The sequence below is a fragment of the Leptosomus discolor genome, chromosome 4 (assembly GCF_034619465.1).
Source record: "Leptosomus discolor isolate bLepDis1 chromosome 4, bLepDis1.hap2, whole genome shotgun sequence".
NCBI lineage: Eukaryota > Metazoa > Chordata > Aves > Leptosomiformes > Leptosomidae > Leptosomus > Leptosomus discolor.
The window spans coordinates 45,502,937-45,520,837 of NC_141394.1; the positions used below are offsets into that span (position 1 = coordinate 45,502,937).

The 17,901-nt window shown below is 39.8% G+C and overlaps 1 protein-coding gene across 1 annotated transcript; it reads left to right on the plus strand.

Annotated features, from left to right (window-relative positions):
• The first annotated feature begins 402 nt into the window (after positions 1-402).
• On the plus strand, positions 403-1,938 carry TIGD4 (tigger transposable element derived 4). The gene has a single exon (XM_009961056.2). The coding sequence runs from the start codon at positions 403-405 to the stop codon at positions 1,936-1,938; it is 1,536 nt and encodes a 511-aa protein (XP_009959358.2).
• Positions 1,939-17,901: the final 15,963 nt, after the last annotated feature.

Genomic DNA, 17,901 nt, shown 5'->3' on the forward strand with positions numbered 1-17,901 from the left:
CCAGAGGCGGGGAGGCGGCGGGGAGGCGGCGGGGACGGCCTTCTGGCCGCGGGGGGAGGGGGCAGCGGCGGCGGCACCTCTCAGGGGAGGCCACGGTGAGGGGTACACCGCCCACCGCGGCCGTGGGGGCCGTGTCCCGCCCTCAGCGTGTGTGCGGGCGGGCTCTCCCCTCTTTGGGCCTGCTGCTCGGCGCTGGGCGAGCCTGCTCCCCAGCCCAGCTTTGTGTGTGTGCCAGCTGCAGTCGGGAGGGTGCTCCAGCCGCTGCCAAGTGCCATGACCCTGAGATCAGAGTGCTGTCTCGAAAACCGGCCTCGTCGAAGGCATCCACGGCCGAAAGCGGCAGAGCGGGAAGGTGGCTGACTGGGTGTGGATGTTCACCTCTGGAAGACAGTGCTTGGTATCATGGCAGAGGCTTCGGGGAGTCCTCTGCCCGAACCCATAGTGAGGAGGAAAAAAAGCATATCTATTGAGGAAAAAATAGACATAATAAGTGCTGTGGAGAGTGGCAAGAAAAAGGCAGACATTGCAGCCAAGTATGGCATAAAGAATAATTCCTTGTCTTCGATTATGAAGAACAAAGAAAAAGTTTTGGAAGCCTTTGAATCTTTACAATTTGATCCTAAAAGAAAAAGACTAAGGACTGCTTTTTATACTGACCTGGAGGAGGCATTGATGAAGTGGTACAGAATTGCTCAGTGCTTGAACGTGCCAGTAAATGGTCCCATGTTGCGCCTCAAGGCTAATGATTTTGCCCAGAAGCTTGGACACAGTGATTTTAAATGCAGTAATGGGTGGCTCAATCGTTTCAAGTCAAGGTATGGTTTAGTTTTCAGAGCTCAGCCTGTAGAAGCAGCTGCTGCTACTACAGGGGATGCTCCTACTCCTTGGTACCAAAGTGTTCTTCCTGATTATTTAAATGGTTATCAGCCAAAAAATGTGTTTTATATACAGGAGACTGGATTGTTGTATCAGATGTTGCCACATAACACATTTGCATTTAAAGGGGAAACTTGTTCTGTAGGTAGACTAAGTAAAGAGAGAATAACTGTTGTGGTGGGTACAAATATGGATGGCTCCGAGAAACTTCCTTTGCTTGTTATAGGAAAAAACAAAAGTCCACACTCTTTCAAAGATTTGAAGTCACTACCTGTGGATTATGAAGCAAATGATATGGCATGGATGACTTCAGAAGTGTTTGAACAGTGGATGCATAAACTTGATGACAGATTTCAAGCACAGCAGCGACAAGTAGTTATTCTTGTCGATTCTGTCCCAGCTCACACAGAAGTAAAGAACCTGAAGTCTGTGAAATTAGTGTTCTCTCCTCCAGACTCTTCACGTGTAGCTACGAAACAAGGGGCTATCAGAAGTCTGAAGCTTAAATACAGGCACTGTCTTATCAAGAGATTCGTTGACTGTGTAGAAGGTAATAAAGAGTTTATGCTGACTCTTCTTGATGCAATTGAGATGTTGTACCTGTGCTGGAGGGAAGTAACACCGGAGACTATTGTGAAAAGTTATAATGAAGCAGGATTCAAATTAGAAACCAGGGTTAATGGTAACGACACAGAGGTTGGAGGTGATGCTGATTTGATTTCACATGCACAGGCAGCTGGAGTGGAGTTTCCAGAAGGTTTGTCTTTGGAGGAATATGCAGCTCTAGATGATGGCTTTGTAGCTTACGAAATGATCACAAGTGGTGAAAGGATGTGTGCCAAAGAAAGTGCATCGGATAAAGCTGGAACATTCATTGGTGATGAAGATAAGGATGAAGGGGATCAATTTCAGGGAGCTGAACAGCCTTTACCATCAAAAAACGAGGCTTTGAGTGCTTTAGATACCCTTCAAAGGTTTCTCAACAGTCAAGACACAAGTGATTCTCTTCACAATTCCCTAGCTGATCTGGAAAATTTTATTCAACATGTAGCATGTAAATAAGTATTTTAGCAAAGTGTGAAGGCATGCAATCAAAAAAAAGGAATTATATAAGTAAACAAAAATAGGCAGTTTAATAACAAGCGTTGCTGCAATGTTCTGTAGTGTGTCTTGCTCAGGTGCCTAGATGTACATAATGAAAGAAAACTGAAATTACGTAAAAGGACTGTGAACTGAAGTTTTGCACAAAATCAGAAGGAAAGAACACAAAATTTGGGGTGGAGAGAGCGAGTAAGTTGAACCTTTAAAGTTCAGTGGAGGCAAAAGCAATTCTTTGAGCAGTTTGGTGCACTCAGGATGAACTGCTGCCCACTTGGAATTCTGTCTTCAGGAGGAGATTAGCACTTCTTCACATCAATAATTTCACTGGTGTCTTTGATATTGTTGACAATGGAACAGTAAATATTTATCAGCTTGATGCTTCTGATACTTAAAAAAAACGAATAATGCAGAAAATACAGGCTTACGTTCTGAGAACTAAGGGGTTTTTTTTATTATTTTTTTTTTCCCTTGCTCAAGATTTCTAGCCATAGTTTATTCTTGCAGCAGATGATGAAAAGCAGGAAGTTAGCAGCTTTGGATGTGTTTTGCTTTCTTAAAGCTGCTCGTGTGAACGGCATAATCATTTATCCGAGAGTCAAAAGACAAACGAACCTTTACTTGGTCTTTGAAGAGGTGAAAAAAGGAAAGTCATTCTCTCCCTTTCAAGCTTTTTGGAATTTGGATTTGATGTGGGTCCTTCTGTGCAACTCCATGTATTTCTACAGTAAATACAGAAAAAAATCAGCTTATGCAATATCTGCACTCAAACCCTTACCAAACTCCTGTTTTATTTACTATACTTGAAGGCTCTGCTATAGGATTCAATGCACCAACGTGGTTTATTATTTTAAGTACCATTAACAGGGGTGCTGTTTGCGTGGCTGCAGTGGGAAGTTGAGTAAATCACAGTACATTTACACATCTTCAAGTATGCATTTCAAGCAGTGTAATCATACCAGAGCCAAAAATCTCAATTTATGAAGCATACTGCTTGTGACTTTTTCAAAACCTGTTTTAAATATTTTCCATATCTATCAATTTTAAATTTTTCAGAAGTTAGAGATAATTTTTCTGATTTAGAGGAAGAAGAAAATATTTTATGAAAGACCTTTAGGGCAGTGTAATAAAGAATGTATTACGGTACCTATAATTAAACCATGAGAAACAATCTCTTACTCATTTGAATCTCCAATTTTCAATAAATAGTTTGGCTAAGGCTTTATTTACTGTTTTTTCTGGTGGAGGACAGTTTATCCATTTGTAAAAACATTTCAGAAGTTGTATCAAATTGTTGGAAGACGGTGAAAACTTTGGAGGGTGGGGAGAAAATGCCTATGGCTAAACTGTATGAATGCTTTACTAGAACCCCTACAAAAAACCCCACAAACTTCTGGTTTCTCGTTATGAAATATCTGATGGGAATTCCATCCAAAGCATATTCTGATTAAATAAGAAGTTTCTGTTGAAATTCCGATAAATAAAGCCCCACACAGAGATTTATAGATTCTGTGGAAGAGGTACCCTTCTGCATTATCTCTTTTAACTATTTATTATTTTAAAATACAGATACAGAGTATTTTAAATTTAGAAGCCATGTCAAATAAACCAACACGTTTTGCTTGCTTAAATACTTTAGAACAAGTTCATGAAAATTACTTTTTATTTTGGCTGAGCTTATTTTGAAGTTTGTATAAATCCCACAGAGCTCTATGGAGAATTTTCCTGTAGTAACCTTTTGATTTAAAGTGTATGCTTTTCTTTGCAACAGCTTCTCCTGCTGAAGGAAAGTTTAGGAAGAAGTTTCTATTATCCGTATAGTAAATGTCTATATTCTTTAAGATTCGACTCCATGTGGACCTCATCGGCTCGGGATCCAGATAAGGAGACTCTCTGTTTCCTTCTAAGAGAATTCTGAGTGTGAAAGTGTTGGATCTGAGTGAGAAAGACTTACGTAAGTAAGCAGGAAGTCTTGGCTAAACAAGGGTTCGATCTACAAGAAGTGTAACCTTTGCAAGATGAGGCTTAGAAAATCAGGGGATAGGAAATAACGTTGTTAGGTGGTAACGAAGGAAGTAAACTACTGAGTGCTGTCATATTCCCTCATGCAAACAATAGGAAGGATTTACTAATTTGACCTGGACTTTGAAGGTGAATTGTGGAATTTACTTTAAAAAACATATAAACCATTGAAATCCTATATCCTTAGAGAACATATGACTTCTTCCTAGCCTCCTAGTTAATTCTGATAAACCAAGCTAAGATGCAGTCACTGAAACTAGCTATTTTCAGTCAGATACTCTGTATTCTAACACTAAGCTTGGTTTTCTAAGGCTTTAAAAATTATTTAGGACTCCAATTATTTCTTTTCGCTTGGATTCTGGTCACAGTTATACTCCGAGAATGTGAAATCCATGTTGAAGCTTGTTGCTATTTCAGGTGTTTGCCACAGGGAAATGCAGACTCCTGAGATCTGAAATGCTAGCAGGGGAAAAGGAGGTGGTACGCTATGTAAGTGTTAGTTATTTTAGCCTGTGTATGCAGTTTGAGCTAGAGCTTTTTTCCCATTGTCTAGGTAAACCACCAGGACACCAGCTTCTTGTGTCTGGGGTGGCGTCTTTTGGAGAGAGAGGAAGAATATTGCTTTAGGCTGCACCATATTTAAAAAGAAGAACCTTTTGTACAAAAGGCGGGTTACTAAGGCTGTCGTTTGCTTTAATGCTTCAGATATTAGTTTGGACAATTATTTTTTTTTGTGCTTTTGCCAGTATGCTTTTCTACTTTATGCTATGGCTAAATAATAATTATGTGCTTTGGCATCAAGTGAGTGAGGTTAATTTCAGTAACCCAAAGTGACTTCTAGAACAGTTTTAAAAAAATACAACTGACTCCCAAACAAGGCCAAAATAGAAAAAAGTAATTTGGAGACTGTTTGATATACTCAAAAGCATCCTCAGAGTCATTCTTGAGACAAGTAATATGTAAAATTAAGTATGCTTTTCAAAAGACATCTGCATTTGAAATTTCTAATAAATGCTACAGTGTTTCTGATTTTTTGTGTGTTACTGTTGTGTGCAGTTCTGGATGCCTTTCAGATATATAAAGCTGCATCTCCTTTTAAAACTTTTACTCAAAGGAAGGTTACTCACCTCTAACGGTAAAAGGAAATTACTTTAAAAGTTTTTGCACCCTTAGGCAAAAACAGAAGAGAGGGGGCAGTCAGGGATTTATAGGAGACCAATCCATACATGCCCATATACCCAACATTTGTGACATTTTCATAGTTAAGTCATTGAGGGAATAAAGAAGTTGATGCTTTCTCATTATTATGTGAATCTTGAAAACGATAGCCTCAAAACATACAATGTCTAGTGATTTTAAATTTTAACTGCAATATTTTCATAAATGTAAATTAAATTATAACATTAAAATATTAGTAAAATACCTTCAAGATTTTTTTGTTGGTTGTGTTTACTGAAATGGTAGAGTGAATATTGGCCTACTCAACACATAACTGAAACATGAGGTGACTGGGCACCTACATTTAGCCTGTACCCAGGGCTAAACTGTAACTATCACTCTATCATCCAACGACCCCTCACCAGCCAGGGAGGGGAATCAGGAAAAAGGAGAGCAGACCCACGGGTTGAAGTGAAACAGATTTAATGAAACAGCACCAATACTAACAGAAATATACTTAGCCAAAGGAACAGCCAGACATCGCAATCAACCAGAGAGCAGGCCTGAGGAGGAGCAAAAGGAACCCCACAGGAGCCTTCCCTTCTTAGCAAGCCTCCCCCCTTTATAATGGCCATGACATTATGGGATGGGCTACACCTGTAGCTAACTCAGGTCAGCTGCCCTGGCTGGCTTGAGCCTGCCCAGCTCATGGTTGGCCTATGGTTCTATCCCAGCCAAACCTGGACACTGGGCAACCGTGGCATGCAATGACAGCGTTTCACATTATTTTCTCCCTTTAATATCAATAAAAGCTGGTGCTTCCGATTTTTGAGAGGCAATTGTTAAAGGGAGGTTTTGCAAAGTTCTTATTGGGAACTGAATGGTACTGTCGCCAGAGAAGAGGTTTTATGTTTAAGCAAGGAAGTGTTTGTATCTAGATGTTTTAATATGCCTATTTTGGGAGTTCCTTCCTTGAAAATCAGAACCAAACCCAGTCGATTCATAAGCAAACAAATGTAATTGAATTTTTTGTGATGTGATGAGTGACAGCGTACTTCTATCAATTCATTCATTAACAACAGAAAAATCTTTGCAACAGATGGAAAGATAACAATTTTAGTCCCATCGCCTGTTTTGACAGATAGCTTTTATATTGGTAAAGCAGTGTTGTACAGATATGTGATTCCCTTTTACTGATACAACTTGCACTGTGGTATAACCACATCATTGTTTTATAGGATCAGTAATTCAAGTGTAGCTCATTGCCCGTCTTGCTAGTACAGTTACTCCATTTGAGATGTATTTTCTCTCTTATAACTGTAGCTGTTTAACTGCTTGCTCAGTAGCAAAGCTGAAGAGCTCTGCTCTCTGGAGAAGTTCTTGCAAAACACTTGCTCTTCAAGGATTACTTTGATGTGTGATCACTAGTTGCTGGATTTCTCATCAGCAGTCATCCACTTCTCTTGAAACGTGCTGCTGGACTGCCACCATATCATGCATACAAGGAGACGACTTATGAAACTGCTGCTTTTCTTCTAGTAGTCTTGGTGCCTCATGCTACTAAGCTGTATAAATGATGCAATATAGTATTTTGCTATTCAAAATTATATTTTTTTCCTCTTCCACCTTTTTTCAACCGTTGCCATTTTTCATCCATTCATCGTTTTGTATTCATTGATATCCTGCTAATTGTAGTGTTAATGTTAGAATCGTTGGCACAACCTTCTGGCAAGCTGCTTTTCTCCTTACTCTCCCTATTTCTAATATTATCTTTTACAGGTGGTATTTTTGATACATTTCTCATGTATCAGCCAGTATCACTTTCTTGGTACACAGGCTCATGATCTCAGGTCCTAATTTCTCCATTGCTGTATTTAGTGACCTTCCCAAATACTTGCTTCATTTAGCCGAGAACATTCAGTATGTCCATATCTCTTTTTGTAAAGGAGAGTGAGCAGGGCTTTTTCCAGCAGTCACCCAGGATGTCTTAGAGAATTGGTAATAAAACACATAATCTTTCTCTCCTTTCCGATGTCTCCGTTTTTTCCTGCTGTCAGCGGTCCCTTCTGATCTGTACTTTTGAGATTCTCAATTTGACATTTAGTATCTTCATCTAAACCATTCTCTTTTCTCTTTCATCTCTTACCCTTATCTGCCTGTATAGCATCCTTGCCACAGTTCATTTTCGCATTTCCATTTCTAAATATTGTATCCCTAACATCAGCTCTTTGGATCTTTCTTACCTCCTCTTTTACTGGCCCCATCGAATGTTTAAACTACATTTCAAACTCCCTTTTCCTCCTTCTCATGATTTGATGTCTATTTCTCTTCTGCAAAAACAAGTAGTTAAGGAGACAACGAGTTATTTACTTTCTATTTTACTTGGCATATCTTCATGACAACCTTAGATCAAAGATTATGTAATGATTAAAAGTATGTTATTTTCTCTAAGTTTACCTCTTTGCATTTTGTTTTCTCCCATTCTTTAGTCTTAGCACTTTAAAGTCTTTCCTTTGTTTGAGACTTTCTTTTACATTCCTGATCACCAATATGAATTTGGTCCGTTTTTTAAGCTTGTAAAAAAATAAACCTACAAACAAAACTTGCACAAAGAAGGAGTTTAGGGCTATTTGTTTACATAGCTAACCATGTTACAGTGCTGCGTAAAATAAACTAGACTGAGAGCCAGCTCAGACATTAGCTAGTTTCTATCAAGGTTTTTTTCTTTGAATTTATGTTTTTTGTGGTTTATTTTCACTCTGATTTTTTCCTATTTCAATAGTTGTTTGTGAGATTTCAGATATTTATGCCCTGTTTGGCTTTGTAGCCAGCCCATATGGCCTGAGATGGTGGGGAAAAATAGGTAGATCATAAAAAAGGAGGAGTTAAAAGGCGAGGTCCTGGTCCATTGAGATTCCCTTGCAGGAACTTGAAGAGAACTTGTAAGTCAGGTTAAGCAGAACTTTTTATTCAAAATCAATATTCAGAGTCCTTTGAAAGTCCGCATCCATACCCAAATTAGCCACAGAAATTGATAGGAGAGATAACACCACATGTTGTCTGAATTTAGGATGGCAAGAAATGGCCACCCATAATTCAGCTCCACTTCAAAATTAATTGACACGAGATTGGATTTTTTCCCCAGGACTAATGAGACGCAATCTATGTAAACTGTATGTCACTGCAGTGCCCAGGGCTCATCTACGTTCAGTAAGCAAACAGAAATTTGCCTAGAGACAAGGCAAGGCTGAAAGAGCATTTCTGTGTAAGAGCAGTAGTTCTGTAGTGTCTAGAAGTGGCAGGAAGAGTCAGATGAGCTTGAAAATTGGCATGGCGTTTCAGAAGTTACTGAAAAACACTTTGTAGTGTTTCAGAACTTGGGATCTGCATTAGAGTTATTACATGCACTTCCCAACAACTACTGAACTGTTTTTGAAAAGCTGGCTTGATGGATATCAATTTTACTGCTCTGAGAAAAAGGGGTGAAGAGCATTACATATATGTTCAACACATGGCACAGACAAACATGACAATTCAAATTCTAGCAAAGACAAACTCTAAATTCCCTCTGAGAGCTAAGGGTGACCAGACTCAATGGATTACATGGTGCGCATCTGCAGAGAAACAGGAGCAGACGTGGCATATGCTGTAGACATGCAACGGCGAGACAGAAAAGACAAGTACAGGCAGACAGAGCTACAGGCTCTCAGCTCCGCTTTTTGAATCACTATAAAGGACTGTCCTATGCCCCATGAGGAGGGCTTTCCCTACATGTCCCATTACCCAGCCATTTTTTTTTCAAAAAGCAAAAGAAATCCTCTTATGAACCAAAAGAGATTTAAGATTTGATAATTTCTTGCCAATTTGGCAATGCCGTGCTTCATATGCTTGTAGCATGTAGAAGTTGGCTGCAGAAACCTGAACTACAAAAGGTAAAGCTGAAGTAAATGCAAAATGAAACTTGTAGGTTTTTATGTCCTGTTCTCACCTGGCCTTCACTCAGCCCACATAGAGTTAGGTGCACCTTCAAAGATCTGTCAAAATCTAATTTAATGCCAGCAACTTGCCCACTGCAGCTAACAGGAGAACATTTGGCAAACTTAATGCTTGGATGGTCAGAAACCATCTTCCAATTTCATCTTAAATATTCATGGTTAAAATAAAAGAACTTGATCATTCCCTAACAGTACCTACACTATTATCTATACCCAGCTTTAATGCACATGTGCAACTCCAAACCTGTCTTTCTCTTTAAATGCCTTCTCAGCATTGATCTGTTGAGGACTAATACTGGGATGGCAGATATCATCCTGGACAATGAGATTATATGAAATTTACATTAATGTAAGCTTCCTAAGGGATTATTTAGAATAGGGATTAGGGAGCTTTATGAATTTAAAACTTCCTTCAGATTTCTTCATCTTCTCACCTCATCTCACAGAGGGGAGAACCCAGTGGCTTCCACTGGTGCAGTCTCACAGCAGGTAGCATGACCATTTTGAACAACATAGTTTGTGGGGAGCTCTGCTAGTGTTTGGCATCTTATGAGTCTGCAAGAATTAGGAGGAAATTTCACAACGTATGGAAAACAACCCTTACGCTCCAGCCAGCGAAAGGTGTAAGTGCTGCTCTGCCTCCCGAGTGGGTTGAGCCAGCCCCTTACTAGGAAGCCGACTCCTCAGGCAAGGCACATATTTGTGAGATTACATCTTCCAAAAGCAGAAATGCAGGTACTGGTTTGCTTTTCATCATTGCTCTTGCACTCTCCTTCCTGTCTGCCATTCCAGCTTCTCGGAGATAAAAAATGCCCTGTCAGCTGCCTGCCCGATCCAATCAGTCCCCCAGTTTGGAAACCTCGGATAGTTCTGTGCCATCCACCTGTCTGATTTACAGGTTTTAAATATAGCTCCTATATTTGACAGGCATATTTTTGCTTTTTTTGAGGACCAGATATTTGCATTCTTTAAAAGCATTTCCAGCGCTAATGAGAAAAGAATGAGTTGTGGACCTCAAATGAACCCCATGTTTCTCCTTCTGTGTGGAGATACAATTATAAGAATTTACACCATGCAGAGATCTGCTCTTATTGACTTTCAAGGGGCTTGTAGACTCAGGCTATGTGTGGATTGACCTTTGCAGACATGGTAGAAGATGTAAAACTTCACAATTAAGTACTCAGAACCAAAATGGATTAACAGAGGAATTACACATTCACTTCCAGGAAGCCTCTATTTCCTATAGAATCATATCTACAATTCTTTCCATCATGGGTTTCATCACCAGCCATTATCATTGACCTCTTTTGCTCTGGATGCATCTGCCCGTAACTGGACGAATGCCAGCTCTCACAGAATTTTAATATGGCTCACCTCATACACAGGGTACACCTAAGGATAAATGGTACCTTCTGGCAGTAGATCAATCTTCAGAGAGCAGCTTATAGGCAATGTAGCAGCCTGTCAGACCCAGGAACTTCTCACTTCTTACCACACTTGGTGCACCTACACTTTGGCACAGAGGTATGACTGTGGCATAGACAGATACATAGAAAAGAAGCCATAGAAGTCAAGGGGTATCAGTTTGTATACTGCTATTAGGATATGTAATTGGGCTGCTAGCCCATACTGAAGTGTATTTCACTGTCACAGCCCTCCACAGCAACCAAAAAGCTGTCTAAAGAAGGTATGCCGACTTGCACTGCTGTCACAGATACCGGTCAAGACATGGATCCACCTGAAAATGAGCTACAGCACATCTAACACAGCTGTTTGGAAAGGATTTCTTCCCATATCGGACTCAAGCAGGAGGAAGAGGACATAGGCAGCTGCTTGTATTTTGGCAAACTCAACATTTCTACAATTTATAGAATTCATGAGATTTCACTAAGTGACATTTTGGTAAGCTCAGCACTTGCACAACCAAATCAAATTCTTAAGCTTTCACTAAGTGACAGCTATATTGCAACTTAAGTAGGAAGCCATTCCGTATATTCAGACAAAATGCAGTGAATAAACACATAAACTTACTTTAACTGTGTAATAAACCAGCATAGTTTCTCATGGGAAATGAAGACAGGCATATCTCAGAGAGAAAGAATCAAAAATAAAGTAGCACAAAAGACACAAGGCAAAATTTTTTTCAGGTAGTCTTGCAGCTCTATGGTCAGCTATACTGAACTGAAAGTTAGATTTAAACACAGGGTGTTGAGAAGTGGTGCTTTCTGCCATAACTCCACTCAGCATATACCTCCCTGGGTTGTGACTGATGGCATTTTGGATGAGTAAAATATCACAAAAAATATATTATCACCTGCCTGAAGACATGGTGTTGGGGCCATGTGTTGGGACAGGGCACTGTTTTCAGAGAAATAAGAATTGTAAGCAAGGTACTACTTACATTGCCTACCGAAAATGAGGGTGCAGGCATGTGATTTTCTAGGTTTCAGCACAGTGTCTGAATGATGTCAGATACTAGGCAGAAGTTTACAAATTCCTGAAATAGCATCCTTGGTATTGCAAAGACTGTAAAAAACTCATAGAGTTTGCAATCTGTGTGCTTAATATGATCACGCTGACAAAGGGATGTATCACACATTAGCATCTGTGATGGTCAAATCAGTATTAACAATATAGTGCCACAGAAAATACTTCAGTTGCCTATTTTTTTTAAACCGTGTTTCAAAAATATACCTAGGTCCATTTTAAAATACCTACCTATGCTTCATTGCTTCAGTCGTAGTTTCCACTGGCATAGAAGAGCAGGCAAAGTGCCTTCAGGAGCACCAACACTTTTCTGTACCGGGGCCTGAAGTTAAAAAGGCACATGCTCAAAACACATGCTGAAAGCTATCCAAACAGCCTTAATTTAGCCTCTTGCTTGTATACACGTTATAAATACCATCTCTCTACAGACTGTCACACTTTTTTCCTTTAATATCTGTCTGGTTTTCAGCCAGATGCTGTCTCTTTGATTCTACTGGGATTATATTTACATGCTTAAATATGGGCACAACTTCTGCAGAGCTGGACTAAGACAGGACTGGAGGCTGCCTTCCTGATTTTAAAGGGAGGCAGGAGACACTAGACTAGAACTAGACTCTAGACTAGAACTAGGCACTTGGGTTAGATCCTTTAAGGATAATTAAATTACCAACTAGGAAAATACACTTTTTCAAAGTATCTAGGAACCAAACTTGCCCCAGATCAGATATCCATACTCTTGAAAGTACTTAGTGCTTATTTGCATCTTTAGGTATCTGCGTAGCTTTAAAAAACCTTGTCTTTAATGTTTCTTTAGAGTCTGGACTCTGTATTAACTATTTGTGAAGTAAAGTTCAGTAATTACAGTGAAAATATACAAAAGAAAAAGAAGAGAACAATTTAATTCAAGGACAGAGAAAGGGACTTAGATGGGAAGATCAAATGAGAGCTGCCACAGCCTAAAAAAGTATCAAGCAACATTTAAGCAGCATTATTTTAGAACATCAAAGTTTATCTTCAGATACTTAAGGTGTGGCTGGAAAAATCTTCGAACTCACATTACAATTTGGGTGTGCTGGTGTGGTTTTTTCTGGTCGAGTATTACTGAAGGAATGTGATTTTCAGATTTTATTCTCTTCTTATGACTTGTTCACAGCTGAGAAAATACCTTCAAACAGTCAGCTGAAGCACCCTAGAAATAAAAATAAGAAGGGATTAAAAAATCTAGTTTGCTTTCCCTCAAGTACTTTGTTTCTCTACTCTTTGTTTTACTAAATTCACCAGTGTTTGTTTTTCAATGCTTTACTTCATAAGTCTCACTTTTTGTTATCTCTTTAAGAGAAATGTTTCAATTTCTATAAAGCACTGTGAGGTTTTTTTCCAAGCCAGGTCTTAAGCTAACATTGACTTGAAAGTGACAACTAATGAGTAGGCACCTCTGTGTAAGACACACAGTACTGACATTTCATGTAAAGCTAATTCACCAGCCGACTGCTTTTTCCCCCATTTAAGTTGCTGACTGCGCATCTATTAATTGAGTTGGCACATGAAAGCCTGTGGCCAGACAAGGCTCTGATCCTTGCGCCGGACACCCAGGCAGTGTTTCTTCTCTTGCTCCCAGGAGCGATCAGAGTATTTCCATTCTCTGAAGTGTTTTTCCAAATTGCACAGATACTTTTTTTCACATTACAATTGTTTTGTCCGCCCTGGTCCTGTATCTGGCTGTACTGCGAGGTCTGCTCCCCTCCTGTGCCTGCACAGTCATTTCCGTACAGAAAGGCTTTATTTCTGGTACCGGAGACTGCAGTCAGCCCCTGCTCTAAACAGGCACTTGAGCACACTCACATCCCACTGTGAGGCATCTCAAGCAATTTGTTCCTCCTAGCTACTTTTGGGGTCCACTTCCAGTCAGAGTCTTCTCAAACTTCTGATTGGGAGTGAAAGGGGACCCTCTCCTGCCAGCAGAATTGCAATGACACAATGAAACACTTGTTCCTTAAATTTGTTTTTCTTGGACTGTTTATACCAAATGTGCACTTACAATACAAGCTTGGGATACACTGCAACCCTGCAGAAAATTTATATTTAAATAATTTCAGTCCCTAATTCCAGCTTAGACCCTAAGCATTGTAATAGGACATTTACATAATTATTTCGAAAGAATGAGACAAATATGTAGCTAATAATTCCCTGTGCTGCTCTGAAAAGAAGTGAAAACCTGATTTATTCAGACATAAAAGATCAGGAAAGTGACCCAAGCCCTTTTAAAAACTGATGCATTATATTTCAGTTTCATTTCATCACTGGCCTCAAAGGATTCAAATAGAAAAGCTTAATAAATTGTAGATTTCTGTCACAATAGCAATAGTGTTAAAATTAATAAAAGTGCCTGAAAACCCTGTTCTCAGAATTACATTGCACAGACGTTGGTTGCTTGTCTGAAGTGCTTATGGCTTCATGTCTCATGAGGATGCTCTGCATAGGCACAGCCTCTTAAGCCAACCACCTAGGTTTTCCATGTTAAAACAGTTAGTTTTGGGGGCAGAAAAGGACATGGCTGTTGCTGGAGCTCAGGAGCACGGACAGAGCCCTTATTATTTAGCCACTGAAGGGAAGATGAAGCTGGCAGCACTAAGCCCAGGCTTTCCTGAAAAACAAACCCTGAAGATGTACTTTGGGGTGTTCATCCCACCTTCATCCAACCTGCACTGAGACAAAGATAGACCTCACGGAGTCTGACCCGGATTTCAATGGCAGGAGTCTTGGAAGATGGCGGGTGAAGGATTTCATGGGCAGACCCTGCACTAGGCTAGATGGAGGCACTGCTTGGGACTACCTACATCACGTAATAACACTGTGTTTCTCTAGCGCTCGAATAACAAGATGACTTTACTGACCAGTCATCGTCCTTTCTGAAATGCAGTCTTCAGCTGTTGATTTTGCCTGAAGTAAAGCTGAGCCCCCAGGAGGAAGCGTATTTCTAAACACAGCCAGTACTACAACAGAATACAGGCATCCTCTATTTTAGGATTTTACACAAGTTTCAAATAACTTAGGAAGCTTTTGACATGTGCAACATTTATAATCCATGTACTGCTTTCCAAAAAATGAGTAGAAACAAAGTGTCCAGCTACACTTGGACGCAAGTCTGAGAGCGCCCTAGCTGCACCCTGCAGCCTTTTTCATTTCAGAGGAGTTTTTCAAAGTTAGAAGTCTCTCTTTGAATTCATTTTTCATTTTGTTAAAGGAAACTTAAATAGAAATATCTGGATATTTTCAAGTATAGTTTTGTATTTTCCTTCTGTTCCCATTAAAGTCTCCGAAATGTTATAGCCATGATTTAACAGCTTGTGTTTTGCGTACGGAAGAATATAAAGAAAAGGACAGTAAAAGAAATCAGAAATTTACAAGCCCATTTAAGTAAAGAGGTACTTAGAACTGTCAGGTACTTGGTTTTATGCTTTTATTGTCACTCTCTTTTTAGTTATGTTATTTGATGATACCCAGTTAGGGACAATATCTCATTGTTCTAAGCATTTTTCTAATTTATACTGGTGGCATTGGTTTCAGAAAGGTATAAATCTTTTTCTCGAGCACCTCTGCAGCCGAAATAAAATGTAACTTGTCTTTTCATATAATCCAGAATTCAGAGAGTTTACTGGAGAGAGCGAGCTTTATCTTCTGTGACTCACACAGGCAAAGCTTGCTCTGAAACAAATGCAGCCATGGATCCAGTTCCAGATCCTCATGAGGTTTCTACATGAGGATGCTGTGGATTTCAGCCATGATTCTGCAACTCTTGCTTATCTCAGCAGCCCGCAGAAGCACCATTGCAGCTTGTGCTTGGGCTGGCTTGAGAAGATCCCTGTGGGCTTTGCACACCCTCCTTTGCTTTGGGGATTCTTTAAAAATGTTTTGTGTGTGTATGTTGCAGTGAATTGCAATATAGTGCAACTTCCCGTTCTTTCACAGTGACTTGTGGGAAAATTTTATCTGTCCTTTCCCAGCATAAGTCAGAGGTAGAAATAAGTCATTAAGGGACTAGCAGAACTCAACTGGTGTCTGTACTTCAGAGCAGGCAGATTATCTGCTGACATCTGCAGCAGACAAGCTGCACTAGCAGGAGTTTATAATATAAGCCCTATAACTAACCAGCAACTTGCTCCATCATTCTCAAAAGTTTAGCTGTTGTTGTTGTTGGAGTTTTCATAGGAATAAGGAACAAGATGAGTGTGAGTCAAGTGGCTGTAGTGTTACAAAACATTTCTGTTTTTCTGAAAATATCATACTGATGACATCTTGTAATCTCAGTGATGCAAACTCTTCTCTGATTAGGGAAGAATATTAGCCTAGCTAGGTGGTCAGAAATGGCCTTTATAACATAAAAATCGATGAAACAGTACAGAAAGCATGTACAGATATTTCCAGCTGGGTCACATATGCTGAAAACACCCAGGAAACTTAGATGTTTCACTTGGGAAAAGACATTTCTTTTTGCTAAGGATCCTAGTAAATACACTAAGGCCTATGAAATTATCATATACAATCTACCTCTCTTACAAAAACCATCTGTGACTTAAGCCACCTGGCTTTCCAAATGCACAGGTTTGTTTTGCAGCAAGGTTGTCACTATAGCTTCTGGTTTCTGTATTTCTACTGTGAAGAGAGAAGCATGTGGCTGAAGACAACAACTGAGGTGAAGGTACTAACCTTGCTTCCCAGGCAGGCAAAAGGGACCCCACTAGGAGTGCTTCAGGGGAGCACGATTGCAGCGCTGGTGGGGATGGGCCGAGGTAACTGCCCTTCTGTGACAGTCCCATTCATCACCATCCAAAATATCTCATTCTTCTTTCTCTATATTTTTTTTAAAAATTGAAATAGTCAAATGCATGCCAAGCTGCCTTTGTATCGCTCTAGAGTCTTAATTGGAATGTAATGTGGCACAAAGTCATGTATCCTGAATTTTAATTTGCCTTAGAAATCATTAATTAGGTACACACCAGTGGGTGGCTATCTTGCTCTCAAGGGGCAGTGATGAGTTGTTAGCCAGACATGTGTCAAAGATAGTTGATGAGAATCTGAGTGGGAAATGCTGCAACCTATATAGAAAGACTGGAAGGGAAAAGAGGAAAGGATGTAGTCTTGTACATTAGAAATATGAGATAAAAATCCAGCAAAGATACAAAACAAAACCAAGTCCTTTCCTTTTTTCCCTTCCAGTCTTTCCATCTAGGCTTATGTTTTAGTAAGGGATGAGTGAGCTGGGCTAAGTCTACAGAGTGGGGCAAAATAGCCAAATATGCAGGGCAGGATAAACCGGGAGAGCATGTTTGCAGCCCACATGGTATTAGAAAGACTGAAAGCAGCAAACTCGAGAAGGAGATGAGGAAGAAATGGAAGGAGGATAGCACATCATTTATACATTAAGGCAACACAAATACTGTTTAAAAGTATGACTTTGCCTACTGTTGACTAAAGTTAAAGAAAAGCTGGGGCTGGACAATAGTAACAGCCTTAGGACCTATGCTTATGAAAACATAGACAGTCTTTGCCCATGCTGGCCAGACGGGCAATTACTGGTTTTCCAGTCACCAGACTAGACAAAGCCACAGTGCCTCTGAGCACATAGGAGATGCCTGGGTAGCCTCAATTTCTGTACTTTCATAATTGAAAGTATCTATATCATTTGGACACTATTACTAATACTGGGAACGTCTGTCATTTTTTAATGGGAAAATCTTAAAATCACTTGCAAGTCTCACCTCTGACACTTCTGTCTGGTAAGTGTTATCATGTATGGCTATGACATCATATTAAAGAATATATCCTAGAAATATTTAATTAGTCAGTCAGCAGTTTCATAACTCAGAGCTCCTCTTTATCTTCTTGTAGCTGCGATGTTGTAACTTTGCTTTGCTTTTTCACCCTAGTTTTATGTAGTGCATAATCATACATTGCCAATACTAAGCAACCAGTTTTTAGTTAACTAAGTCATTGAAGTGTTTTAAATCTATCAACAAACTGGTCATTAAATGAATCACTGACCTATTTCTCAGCTACTCAAGCTAAGAAACTATAACTGATGACCTATAAAAGCATCAGTGTGTTAAGAAAAATTATTAGCTGGAGAAGCAGAGCAACGATTGGTCGCTGCAGCAGCTCCCACCAATCTGAACAGAAAGATTCACCGATGTCAGCTTTAACTAATTCAGCAGAAAACCTATTTTGGCACAGACTCATGTCTGGGGGAAGTAACATGAAGCTGCTG

Bases quoted from the DNA above. Each gene is read 5' to 3' on its own strand.
- TIGD4 (XM_009961056.2), top strand. From the start codon at position 403: ATGGCAGAGGCTTCGGGGAGTCCTCTGCCCGAACCCATAGTGAGGAGG.